This window comes from Doryrhamphus excisus, linkage group LG1, assembly GCF_037039965.1.
Source record: "Doryrhamphus excisus strain RoL-2023G ecotype Guam linkage group LG1, RoL_Dexc_Guam_v1.1, whole genome shotgun sequence".
In the NCBI taxonomy this organism is placed as follows: Eukaryota; Metazoa; Chordata; class Actinopteri; order Syngnathiformes; family Syngnathidae; genus Doryrhamphus; species Doryrhamphus excisus.
The window spans coordinates 28,638,656-28,652,262 of record NC_136357.1 but is presented as its reverse complement, the minus strand read 5'-3'; the positions used below and the strand labels follow the sequence as shown (position 1 = coordinate 28,652,262).

The following is a 13,607-nucleotide window of genomic DNA, read 5'->3' as shown; positions in this document are numbered from 1 at the left end:
TTCCCAGCAGAGACAATAGATTATGAAAACAGATTAATTGTAGTCTTAGTTTTTCGTTAAAATATAATTCCATTGCAGCACATTATATATAAGGCCTGATAAAGATTTTAAATAATATAATAATTTAATAATGTCCTATATATGAATTATTATTATGCTATTAGTCAATAATTATTCATTTTAGCATCGGTGCACACCAATTAAAAAGTAAAATATTATACATATAATTAAAAAAGTGGTATTTCAACAAAGGTTTTGCACATCCGGGTTATTTTGTGATGATCAGAGACGCCATATCAATATTCCAAAAATGCTTTAACACCATTTACGCGCACTGCGTTGTCCTCTCCGCACCCTGACTGTCTGCTTTCTCCAGAGGCGAGGAGACGCACAGCCATGGAGGACGGCTTTCCGTCGCCAGCAAAGAGACTCCGCTTTCATTTCTAAGGTAACCGTTGCGTGTATTCCTTATTTTTTTTTTTTGCACGAGGAGACGTGAATCGTCTGGATTGGTTTTGACGTGGGCTCCAGTAGAGGGAGCTCACTTGAGAGGTTTTTGGTTTGTGACAATGGATTCGTGCACTATCCATCCTGGCTTGTATTGTTCAAGAGCAGGGGGGTGTTTTTACAGGGTGACCTACACGACATGGACAAGATCATTTTTTAAAAACAAATTCAAGCTTTGGACTTGAGCCATACAGTATTTTCATCATATGAAGATATTTTTGGGTGATTCTATGCCACCAATATTGTGTTAACGGGTGGGTGGATCTATTCAAATATCAATAGCATCTATACCATATATATTGTTATGTACTGTATTGTTAAATTGTTTAAAAAAATAAAAAATATTAAAAAAAATATAATAAATAAATAAAATAATATAATAATAAAAAATAGTTTTAAAAAAAATTTTAAAGATTTTTTTGAGCGACGTTTTCTTCAGTTTAAAATACATATTACTGTTTTAATCTTAACTCATTCATTTTCTACCGCTTTCTACCGGGGAGAGGCGGGGTACACCCTGGACCGGTGGCCAGCCAATCACAGGGCACATATAGACAAACAACCATTCACACTCACATTCATACCTATGGACAATTTGGAGTCGCTAATTAACCTAGCATGTTTTTGGAATGTGGGAGGAAACCGGAGTACCCGGAGAAAACCCACGCATGCACGGGGAGAACATGCAAACTCCACACAGAGATGGCCGAGGGTGGAATTGAACGCGGGTCTTCTAGCTGTGAGGCCTGCACGCTAACCACAGCCCATAATTCCATTCATTCATTTTTCATTCATTTTGTACCAAGGCACAAAGAGGTGATGATGCAACTCCACAATAGAAGATAGCATGTTTGGTGCAGTTTTAAGCTGAAAAACATCATTTTATAAGCGCATTTTATAAGAGCTCGGCCTGCATTTCTCCCATAGAAATAGTTATTTTCATGTGTTGTTTATGTTGTGTCATTTGGCTAAAAATTCGTTCATTTTCTACCACTTATCCTCACGAGGGTCACAGGGGGTGCTGGAGCCTATCCTAGCTGTCTTCGGTCGAGAGGCGGGATACACCCTGGACTGGTGGCCAGCCAATCCCAGGGCACATATAGACAAACAACCATTCACACTCACATTCATACCTATGGACAATTTGGAGTCGCTAATTAACCTAGCATGTTTTTGGAATGTGGGAGGAAACCGGAGTACCCGGTAAAAAGCCACGCATGCAGAGGGAGAACATGCAAACTCCTGGAATTGAACTCGGGTCTCCTATCTGTGAGGCCTGACCACTTTTCCGCCAAACTCCAAGGAAATACAGCTGGAATAGGTGCAGATTCTGGAAGATCTGTGCAGGTTATCGTGTGTAGCTGCTCTATAGCATGTTTTTGGAATGTGTGAGGAAAACGGAGTATCCGGAAAAAAACGCGATGACCGAGGGTGGAATTGAACTCGGGTGTCCTAGCTGTGAGCCCTGCACGCTAACCACCCACATCAGACATAATGAATATTGCAGATGAAGATAGTTCTTACACCAAATTACACTCGGAGAAAACCTCACGCATGCACGGGGAGAACATGCAAACTCCACACAGAGATGGCCGAGGGTGGAATTGAACTCTGGTGTCCTGGCTGCGAGGCCTGTATGCTAACCACTTTCCCACCGTGCAGGGCAAAATTTGCGTCAAAGTGAAAGTTATGCTTGAAATGTATCTTTTCACTAAAATACCTTTTTGCGTTAGACTGCCTTGACAAAATGAGTCCAAATCACCAACAACGTCGGCGTTTGATAAACGTCCGGTATTGAATGAGTTAAGAAGCCCCGTTGGTGTCTGTGCAAGCTTGGATTCATTTGCATTGGCATGCTGTGCGGACTTGGGAGCACATCCTCTGTGGGTTTTCTCCTCTAACAACAGCTCTAATCTGATTTGCATAGGCGGCGGTGTCACCGAATGTGGCATCTCCATGGAAACTGGGGTTGTCAAAGAAACATAAAGAGATATTTGGGTGGCAGACATCCCATTTATTGATTATATTATTTACTAAATGATGGCAACTGAGAGCTCTTCTGTGGGGAAAGCGTTCTTAAAGACATTCCACCTGTAAATCCAAAGCGTGGTGTCTCCCTATTTATACAATAGTGTTGTTGTTGTTGTGGACGTTGCCGGGCGTGGCTCCTCAACCATCGTCATGCATAACAACAGGCCGTTCGCCTGCCTGGCTAGTCCTGCCTATCATGGACATAACCACCAAAACAAACCATGTGGTAATAGTAATGGTTGAATTTCATTTGAACATGCATCAGATTACAATTGAACGCATCACATAATCAGTTCCCAGTTCCACATGTCCAAAAGGAGTAGGAAGAAGCAAAGCTTATTAAATCCTACCCCTCCATCTGGTACTTTTACAATCAGTAACTGTTACATTTGTTCACTTCCTGCTTTCCATAATACAGTTTACTTTTACAATCAGTAACTGTTACATTTGTTCACTTCCTGCTTTCCTAATATAGTTTTAAGTTTTCGGGGTTTTTTTTGGTCAATTTTTTCAAAATGTTATTGAAATAATATAATTAAATTTAATATAATCGGTCGAGTGGTTAGCGTGCAGACCTCACAGCTAGGAGACCAGGGTTCAATTTCACCCTCTCTGTGTGGAGTTTGCATGTTCTCCCCGTGCATGCGCGGGTTTTCTCCGGGTACTCCGGTTTCCTCCCACATTCCAAAAACATGCTAGGTTAATTAGCGACTCCAAATTGTCCATAGGTATGAATGTGAGTGTGAATGGTTGTTTGTCTATATGTGCCCTGGGATTGGCTGGCCACCAGTCCAGGGTGTACCCCGCCTCTCTCTCGCCCGAAGACAGCTGGGATAGGCTCCAGCACCCCCGCGACCGTCGTGAGGAAAAGCGGTAGAAAATGAATGAATATATATAATTAAATTATTTTATATTATATTATTATTTTTATTATTATAGCATTGTTTGACTTCCTTACTCAATCCATTCCATAGTTTGATTCCACATACTGAAATGCTATGGCTAGCATAACGTAGTCCTAGCATAGAAGTGTTTCTAATGTACTTCTTCCCTGAGATCATATTTCTCCTCTCTTGTAGAGAAGTATTGGATGACATTTTTAGCCTTATGCTAGCCTTATTATTTTAGCTGTTTGAAGATGAACTATATCAGCAAGTTGAAGTATTTGTGATTTAACAAAATAAGGAGTTAGTATGTTCTCTGTAGGCGGCATTATGAATTATCCTTACTACCCTTTGAAAGTACAAAGGGTACATAAAAAAAACAGAATAAACGATAAATGTTCGGTAAACATAAAACCAACATGAAAGGCTGGCCTTAAAACATGACGTCACGGTTTCGATTCCACCAATCACGTTCGTCCTTGTTCATTTTGCCGCGCGGAAGAGAGTGGAGGTGGGTGTGTTTTGTTGTCTTCCACAAAATGAACAACACACGAGGAAATAAAACATAATAAAATCAACCAAAACCACCCGACAGCTCGGCTAGCCGGTCGTTTTGAAACCTATCCGTTTTAACGAGCCCCCCCCCAAACATGTTCCTTTGTGTGTTGTCAGTCGGTCTCTTCTTCGCGGCCCGACCTCATGGAGCCAGGCGGAAGTGACCTGGACTCCAGCCTGCCTCAGCCGGAGAACCCGTGTCTGATCGTGGAGGATTCTCAACCCGACAGCGTCGCTCTGGAAGACGACCCGGAGAGCAGCTACAGAGCTGTGCTGGCCCGACGTCTGTCCAGCTTGCAGCCCAGCGCCTGTAGCCCCGTCCTGGTAAGCACAAACATGTCGGAACGTTGTCGTTGGCTTTGTGGTCACAGCCATTGATTAGCTAGTTAGTCACGTGACAGGGTATACGGAAGGCTATGTACACGTTCAAGTCAATTTATATATATATATTTTTAGCTTTTTTTAATATTACTTTTATCAATATGTTTTCCCCCCAGGAATTGATATCCTCTCCGCTGGGGATTCGAGGCTCTCAGACGGATAGCCAAGCAGAGAGCAGCCCTACTAACATCCAGGCTGGGCCTGGTCAGTGTTTTATAACAATATTAGCATTCCCTCATTTTGGATTTAAGACCGTGACACAAACATTTATCTTGTATTTATGTACAGGTGATCTCGCTCAGACCAACCATCGCTCAGAATACCAAGAAGAGAGTCAGGTTCTCAGCATCTGCCCTCCTCCAAACAAGCAAAAGTACACAGTACTTCCATGTTTTTGTTCATTACCCAATGCCCAGTATGACTTTGAGTGCTTTTTTTTTTTTTATTCCTGTCTTAATATTTCAGGTGTAACGTACTCATGGATTCTGATTCCGATCGTTCCGCCGCACAGTGCGATCAGTCTGAAGGTGGGTAGCTCATATCAACAAAGATATTGAAACGCTTTATTATCATAGTTGTCATATTTCAATATTGAACAAAGCAAAATTTGAGATCAATCAGAAATCACTCCACACTCGTTCTACCATATCTGACTTATTGTGTGGAAATATGGGCTAATAACTATAAAAGCAATCTTCACTCGCTAAATGTACTGCAAAAAAAGGTCAGTAAGGATAATTCATAATGCCGCCTACAGAGAACATACTAACTCCTTATTTCTAAAATCACAAATACTTCAACTTGCTGATATAGTTCATCTTCAAACAGCTAAAATAATGCATAAGGCTAAAAATAACCAATTAGCTACTGCGATTATGTGTGCAATTAGCACCAAAATAGCGCAACCCAGCCTTTTCGGCTAGCAGGAGTCATATCAACAGTGCTGCAGCTGCATTTTTTTTATGGGCCATTGTACAAAAAAATGCAACAATTATGAAATAGAATAAAAAGGCTTAATGCCACGGTAACGTTTTCCACCGAGGGCCATATTTTGAAAAATGAAAGCATGCAAGGGCCCTTTGATAGATAGTGTTTATACGCTATGAAGTTGTACACTATCGCTCAAGTTTGGGATCTCAAGCAAATTTCTTTGTTTTCCAAAGAAAAACACATTTTCATGCATTTCACAAACATTTTTTATCCATATCACAAACAAATAAAATGAATCAAATGATTTTCAAAGAAGGATTTTTGCATAGAGGCATACTATCAACAACTGTCAGTCCTCTGCATCAAATCTCTGGTATGGCTGCTCATCAAAGTTCATCATTTATTAAGACTAATAGATTATTAGAAAACCCATCCAAAAATCTACACTAAAACTAAAATCTCTTACCATGCTGTTAACTACTCCCTTCAGAGAGCAGCACAAACTGAGTCTAACAAGGACAGAAAAACGCTGCATATCTGAGAGTGTGTGATTTAAGACAAAGACGCCTCACAGGTCAAACACCAGTGTCAGTCGTCAAACACCAGTCTCGGTATCAACAGTGAAGCACGACTTCAGGATGCCGGACTTCATGGCAGGATTGGCAAGAAAAAGCCATATCTCAGACTGGACAAAATTTTTTTCCAAGTGATCCCAAACTTTTGATTTGACCCTCATGAGCATAAGCGGTAGAAAATGAATAAATGAATGAATTTCTAGGTGGGCCGTAGGATTCTGGTCTCCGCTATTTGCAGACGATGTGGTCCCGACAGCCTCATCGGGCCATAGTTCTTACTCGGAAAAGGGTGGGTTGGGAATGAGGTGGAAGAGTTCATTACTGTCGTCGCTGTACCGGACCGTCGTGGTAAGAAGCGAGCTGAAGCACCAATTTCATCAACATATGTCATGTGCCAAGTATGTAAATTAGATAATGGCATCATCTCGAGGTTGGGAATCGCCTACTGGAAGCTTGAATTTCTCCCAGGATGAGTAAAGTCGATATCTGTCTCGTCTTTTAGAGGGAAACGCACAGTTTGGGTTTCTAGCGCTATCCCAGAGTCAGGATCTCATTGCTGAAGAAGTGAGCAGCCAGGTTGGAGAAGACCATAACAAGCCTCCAGCGGTCAGTTTGACTACTTCCCACGAGAATGTCCGCACCGGGACATCGGAGAATCCTGATCATAAAGCAGCCAGGTATAGCTGTGACGTATTTAGGAAATTCTACATTTATCGAGGATTTATTTAATCTATGTTTTCATATCTCCTCCAGATCTGAGGTTGGCTCCAGCAGCCTGTCAGATGAAAAGATGAACATGGCGGCTCTACTACACTCCCAGTGCCACCAGGATCCCGGTGAGGACCGGGAGATAATGTCCTCACAGCGGGACATGTTTGACGCTGACAAGACTGGTACGTCTACAGCAGGGGTGTCCAAGCTACGGGTGTTTATTAACACATTAAAAGTAATCCGGTGTACTTATGTACACCTGTATTATGTATTTGCAAACAACCATTCACACTCACATTCATACCTATGGACAATTTGGAGTCGCTAATTAACCTAGCATGCATGTTTAAAATATTATAATATCCATCTATCCATTTTCTATACTGCTTATCCTCACGAGGGTCGCAATCATGCTGGAGCCTATCCCAGCTGTCTTGGGGCGAGAGGCGGGGTACACCCTGGACTGGTCCAATAATATATAAAAATATTCTTTAACAAGAAAACAGTAACAGCAATAATTGAAAAAATAGTAATTTTACGTGAAGAATGTAAAAATGTTAATTGAAAATGTTGTACATTAATAAAAAATTTTGGGGAAAATTAGCTTGCAGACTCTAAAGTCAAAATATTATTATGGAATGAAAATTTATAACAACAAAAAAAAATGGAATATAACAGTTGTATTTTTACAAGAATTAATTAAAAATAAAAATAAAGTTATTCAAAGGAGGTAAAAGGCCCAATTTATTGATGATAAATTCATAATATGAGGAAAAATAATGTAATTTTAGTAGCATAACAATGAAATATCAAAGAAAAAAACGTTAATACTAAATACAGTATTCCCTTTAGTATTTCCTTTACCTTTCAGGGGATTCGCTGTTTTGCAATTTTGCAAAAAAAAAAATTTTTCATATGAATGCTAATTGTGTTCTACAGCCTTGTGGTGTACTAGAACAATCTATCGTGTATGTTATTGTATTTACTACTGCTTACAGTAAAGGGTGTTGTATACTCATATTCAAGAGCCACAACAGCCCTTATTGGCCAAGGGAGAACCCGCCTACTCTGTTCTGCGTCTTGATTGGCTGTAGACCATTGTCAATCAATCTCTTTGGCGCCATTTCCTGTTGTGGCCAATGGTCGTGAGGATACTAGATGTGTGTGCTGCTTGCTCACGGCTCAATAAACGATAGAAGGCTGATGGATGGTTCAGAATCAGGCGGTAGAGCTGTCGTCTCCCGACGTGAAGGTTGTGGGTTCGATGCTGCATCATCAGTTGGTAAATGTGGTATACTAGTTGAAGACTATTTCCCAAGAAGCGTCGCTGGTTGGTTGGATACTTCTAGCACGGGCTTTATTATCGATGAACCATGATTTCAGACGTCGCCGCGGACAGCACCGTTTCCGAGCCGGAGCAGGAGTGTCAGCCCACCTCGACGCCTGCCCACAGCTTGCGGCTGTTGCATACATCGCAAGCGCAGGAGAGCTTGTCCCAGTAAGTCACATGACAATCGTACACAACCACAGCTCAGATACATGACCCTGAAATTTTCTTTGCACATCCCCCCCTCCCTCGCCAACCCCAGAAGCTCTGTCGATTATGTCGCCCCAACCCCAGACAACTTCCCTCACATCCCGTTAATTGTCCCCAACTCACCAACAGGAGCAGGAAGCCAACGGGGTAACACAACATTCTGCCGTGAATTTCAATAAAGGAAGCACGGACTTACAGCCAACGTGTTCTTTCTCAGGCGCCGACCGGCCAATGGATGCTTGGCAGCATCCAGAGGAGCGAGCCGGACCGACAAAAGAGGCGGCGAAAGAAACGGACGCCTCCGCCAAACCTCAGCCGCCCACCTCAACTCCTGTATCCCAGAATTCTCCTGGTTTTGTGTTGGAGCGACCTCTCTCTTTACCCTCTCAGCCAGAGTTCTCACACGTATGTATCGCATATGAAATCCACCTTGTCGTGCCGTCATGTCTGCCGTCATAACAGACAGGCGTGCTTACACTAAAAAAAATTTGCGTAATTAATGAAATAAATTACTGCTGCTAACATGTTATGTTTATAACAAAGCTTGAAAAAACATCTGCATAAGGTTGTAAACATTTAAAAATTAGGAACTTTCCAACAGTGGTGCATGGATGCTGTCTATTTGACCTGTGTTATCAAATCTTTATACATTCTTACCAACTTATCATAAATTAAATGTGTTTTCTGTGGAAGAAAACGGACCATTTGAAAGAATCATGAATGTTCGTGAAAAATAATTTAGCTGCATGGTGGATAAGTGGTTATCATGCAGGCCTCACAGCTTGGACATCAGAGTTCAATTCCACCCTCGGCCATCTCTGTGTGGAGTTTGCATGTTCTCCCCCCGTGCATGCGTGGGTTTTCTCCGGGTACTCCGGTTTCCTCCCACATTATATTTTTATATTTAAGAATATTGGCTGCACAGTGAACGAGTGGTTAGCGCGCAGGCCACACAGCAAGAAAACCAGAGTTCAATTCCACCCTCGGCCATGTCTGGGTGGAATTTGCATGTTCTCCCCGTGCATGCGTGGGTTTTCTCCGGGTACTCCGGTTTCCTCCCACATTATATTTTTATATTATATTTTTAGAATATTGGCTGTACGGTGGGGAGTGGTTAGCACGCAGGTCACACAGCTAGAAGACCAGAGTTCAATTCCACCCTCGGCCAACTCTGTGTGGAGTTTGCATGTTCTCCCCCCGTGCAAGTGTGGGTTTTCTCCCACATTATATTTTTATATCATATTTTTAGAATATTGGCAGTACAGTGGAAGAGTGGTTAGCATGCAGGCCACACAGCTTGGAGACCCGAGTTCAATTCCACCCTCGGCCATCTCTGTGTGGAGTTTGCATGTTCTCCCCTCGGTGCATGGGTGGGTTTTTCCCGGGTACTCTGGTTTCCTCCCACATTCTATTTTTAGAATATTGGCTGTAAGGTGGTCGAGTGGTTAGCGCGCAGGCCACACAGCTTGGACATCAGAGTTCAATTCCACCCTCAGCCATCTCTGTGTGGAGTTTCTCCCCCCGTGCATGCGTGGGTTTTTTCCGGGTACTCCGCTTTCCTCCCACATTATATTTTTATATTATATTTTTAGAATATTGGCAGTACAGTGGAAGAGTGGTTTGCGCGCAGGCCACACAGCTAGAAGACCAGAGTTCAATTCCACCCTCGGCCAACTCTGTGTGGAGTTTTCTCCGGGTACTCCGGTTTCCTCCCACATTCCAAAAACATGCTAGGTTAATTAGCCACTCCAAATTGTCCATAGGTATGAATGTGAGTGTGAATGGTTGTTTGTCTATATGTGCCCTGTGATTGGCTGAAGACAGCTGGGGTAGGCTCCAGCGGTAAGCGGTAGAAAATGAATGAATGAAAACTAATCTGAGGTTTTGGTGATAAAGTTGTGAATTTACGTGAATAAAGTTATACATTGACAAGAATACATTTATGAGAAAAAAAAACATTGTAACATTACCCTTTGCCTAAGGTCAAAGGTCACATTAGTTCCTTCTTTTCATAGGTGTCTCAGGCAATGCCTGTTACAACAAAGTATTAAAATAATCTAAGCATTTTTATTTTTTTTTTCCACCTCCAGGATGTTTTTGTCCCAACGCTGAGCCAGGAGTCTTCACAACAGTCGGACAAGAAGACGGCGTCTTCTCAACTGGAACCATCTCCCTTCACCGTACCTTTGCAGCTCTGCACGGACACGGAAAGCAGCAACTCTGCCCCCAAGATGTCGGAGGAGACCATAGAGGACAGCCAGGCGACACAGATCGAAGAACCGGACGAGGCGCCTGACGTAGACGGCGCTGACTCTGTGCTCGTACAGAAGAGCGAGTGCAACGGCGTCCCCTCTGAATCGCCACCAGTTGCCACCGGTTCCAAAGCTTGCAGTCAGCCGACGCCGCCTTTGAATGTACGTGACGGGACCGCAAAAGGAAGCGAGACGGTGGTGTCGGGTATCTCCCAAGGAACTGTAAAGACTCCATCACCCTCGCAGAAATGTGGACTGGGTAACGACGGCCGGACGGTTGAGGATGACGAGGTGGCGATGGAGGAGGAAAGCGCAGCGGGGGGCGTGGCTTTAGTCCTCTCCCAAAGCCAGCTGACATCCCCTGACCACGAGAAGAGTAAAGATGGCGACGAGAGCGTCGTTGTGGTTGGAGAGAGTGAGAGAGACTCGCAGGCCGAAACGATGCCACAGCTTTTAAAGGGCACGAGTTCCCAGTCGGGAAAAGTGTCGACATCCACAAACGGCCACGAACTTCCGGCTGGGGCGCTGGAAGAACTCCGAGACAAGACCCTTGGTGATACTTCGGGAGGTAGGAAGGGGACAGTCGGGTGGCTTTTTCCAGCATGGAGAGGGTGTAGCGAATATGGTTGCTATATGCTAGGCAGATCTAGCTATGCTCCTAGCTGTGCGGCCTGCGCGCTAACATTATTAGAGCCCTGAAGACATGAAGTCACTTTTACACTATTATTCTTTGTTTACATCACATTGCGCAGGCCACAGGATCAACACTGCTAGCATAGCCACCTACTAAGCTAACCAGTTAGCCTCCAAATAACTTATTCTGAGATCAAAAAAGTATTTCAAATGAAGTGAGGTCGAGGGACAAAGAAGCAAAAAAATTACCACTTCCACACTACATGAGAGGACAGCCTTTTGCACTCAATCTCATGTCATGCAATGTTTGTCACAGCCAATGTAGAGGGACGACTGTGGGGGGGGTACACCCTGGACTGGTGGCCAGCCAATCACAGGGCACATATAGACAAACAACCATTCACACTCACATTCATACCTATGGAAAATTTGGAGTCGCTAATTAATTAACCTCGCATGTTTTTGGAATGTGGGAGGGAAAACACGCAAACTCCACACTGAGCGTGGAATTGAACTCGGGTCTCCTATCTGTGAGGCCTGACCACTTTTCCGCCAAATCCAAGGAAATACAGCTGGAATAGGTGCAGATTCTGGAAGATCTTTTATGACCCAAATATAATAGATAATAGGGGGTGAATGGAATCGAATTGTTCTGCTTTTCCTCCACAGACATTTCCTTCCACTTCACACTTCCTAAAGAAGGGGAGTTGATCGTTCCTGCTGTTGGAGCCACGCCGCCGCTCATCAACCAACTCAAGGCGACGCCCAGACACAGCACTCCCATTGGTGCGTTTCTCTAAAAGGCATACAGGAGTGTGGCGAGCTATTTTAAGACACGCATCGGTTTATTCCTAATCCATCGATAATGTATGTAGAGGCCTTTTGCGGGAAGTCGGATGTTCCCGGTGACGTCGACGTCGACGCCGCAGACAAGGCGGACAGTAACCTGAGTCTCAGGATGAAGTTGGTGACCCCGGTCGAGGAGGGGAGCTCGGAACGTTTCAGCTTGCAGAGTAAGCCGTTTTGTCCGGGGGATGGTTTCCATGGAGATGCCTCCATAACAAAAGCCTTCCTGTGCAGAACCAGCGCTATCGGAAGACGAGGAATCTGTTGCCAAGGTGACTGCAGTCACCAAGGCTGTAACCAGGTATGATTTTTGTTTCTCTTTATCATCACGTAATTTCTCTTTGGTGCACCTTCGCCATCTCACGAGATCCAATAAAACAGGTCCTCAGTCTGGCCGAGGTCACCGTATGAATAAATGTTTACTGAAATATACATTTTGCCATCACAATTATGTCTCACGAGTGGCAGTGCGCCAAAGAAAAGGAAAGTCATCATAAAAATTCCAGATAAAAATGTGGTCATAACTGCTCAACTGTTGCTACCATTGTTAAAGGTTGCTTAGGTGCTGCTCTAATGAGGGATAAGCGCTGTAGAAAATGGATGGATGCCTTTTGGGGGGGGGCAATTTTCGAATACGCTTGCAAGCATTATATTCCACTCTTCCCCTGTTCCGACACTGCAAGCCATATGCCCTGTTTAACTCATGCATTACTCATGTTTGTTGACACCTAATGATAGTGATTTGGCAATGTTTAGCTAACAATGACACCTAATTGTTGTTGGCTTCTCTTAATTGGATTTGAACATGCATCAGATTACAATTGAATGCATCCCGTAATCGGTTCACAGTTCCACGTGTCCGAAAGGAGTAGGAAGAAGCAAAGCTTATTAAATCCTACCCCTTCATATGGTACTTTTACAATCAGTAACTGTTATATTTGTTCACTTCCTGCTTTCCTAATTTATTTTTATTTTTATTGTATTCCACTTACTGAAATGCTATGGCTTTTTAACGTAGTCCTAGCATATAAGTGTTTCAGATTTAGTTCTTCCCTGAGATCATATTTCTCCTTTTTAGCTGTTTGAAGATGAACTATATGAGCAAGTTTTAATTTTTGTGTATAATGCACGTGTCAAATTTGGATATTTATTTCTTCAGTCTGTTGTTTTTATTGGTGAAAAAAAATTGTACGTAGCTGTAGAGTAAGAGAATGTGTAAGATTATTGAATGCTAATTCCGTGCAGGTGTACCTAATGTTGTTACTGCTCTATTTTTCCCATTCCAAAGCATTCCAAAGATCCCGCGTATGTTTAGTTGAAAAAATGAATTTGTCTGACGTGTGTGTGTGTGTGTGTTTTGTCCCGACAGTCCCTCCGTGTTCAGTCGTGTCAGGCAGGTGCACCGGCAGCAGGAAGCCGAGGATGACGGACACCTGCCTGAAGGCAACATCACGCCTGTGAGGTAAGCGTCAACCATTCACACTCTCATTCATACCTATGGACAATTTGGAGTCGCTAATTAATTAACCTAGCATGTTTTTGGAATGTGGGAGGAAACCGGAGTACCCGGAAAAAAACCCACGCAAACTCCACACTGAGTGTGGAATTGAACTCGGGTCTCCTATCTGTGAGGCCTGACCACTTTTTCCGCCATGTAGTCGGGCAGCACAAATCCAAGGAAATACAGCTGGAATAGGTGCAGATTCTGGAAGATCTGTGCAGGTTATTGTGTGTAGCTGCTCTACAGGAGTCTACAACTCAATAC

General features: G+C 43.3%; 1 protein-coding gene across 1 annotated transcript in view; it reads left to right on the top strand.

Annotated features, from left to right (window-relative positions):
* The window catches only part of tp53bp1 (tumor protein p53 binding protein, 1), a 40,523-nt gene that overhangs the window by 15,474 nt on the left and 11,442 nt on the right, over positions 1-13,607 (top strand). The window contains exons 3-17 of the mRNA XM_078793258.1: positions 377-448; positions 4,095-4,301; positions 4,475-4,562; positions 4,647-4,731; positions 4,824-4,885; positions 6,366-6,540; positions 6,617-6,756; positions 7,958-8,072; positions 8,164-8,258; positions 8,329-8,516; positions 10,202-10,931; positions 11,666-11,782; positions 11,872-12,009; positions 12,077-12,143; positions 13,212-13,304. Of these exons, the coding sequence (XP_078649384.1) occupies positions 377-448; positions 4,095-4,301; positions 4,475-4,562; positions 4,647-4,731; positions 4,824-4,885; positions 6,366-6,540; positions 6,617-6,756; positions 7,958-8,072; positions 8,164-8,258; positions 8,329-8,516; positions 10,202-10,931; positions 11,666-11,782; positions 11,872-12,009; positions 12,077-12,143; positions 13,212-13,304 (2,372 nt within the window). The remainder of the gene's footprint in view (positions 1-376; positions 449-4,094; positions 4,302-4,474; positions 4,563-4,646; positions 4,732-4,823; positions 4,886-6,365; positions 6,541-6,616; positions 6,757-7,957; positions 8,073-8,163; positions 8,259-8,328; positions 8,517-10,201; positions 10,932-11,665; positions 11,783-11,871; positions 12,010-12,076; positions 12,144-13,211; positions 13,305-13,607) is intronic.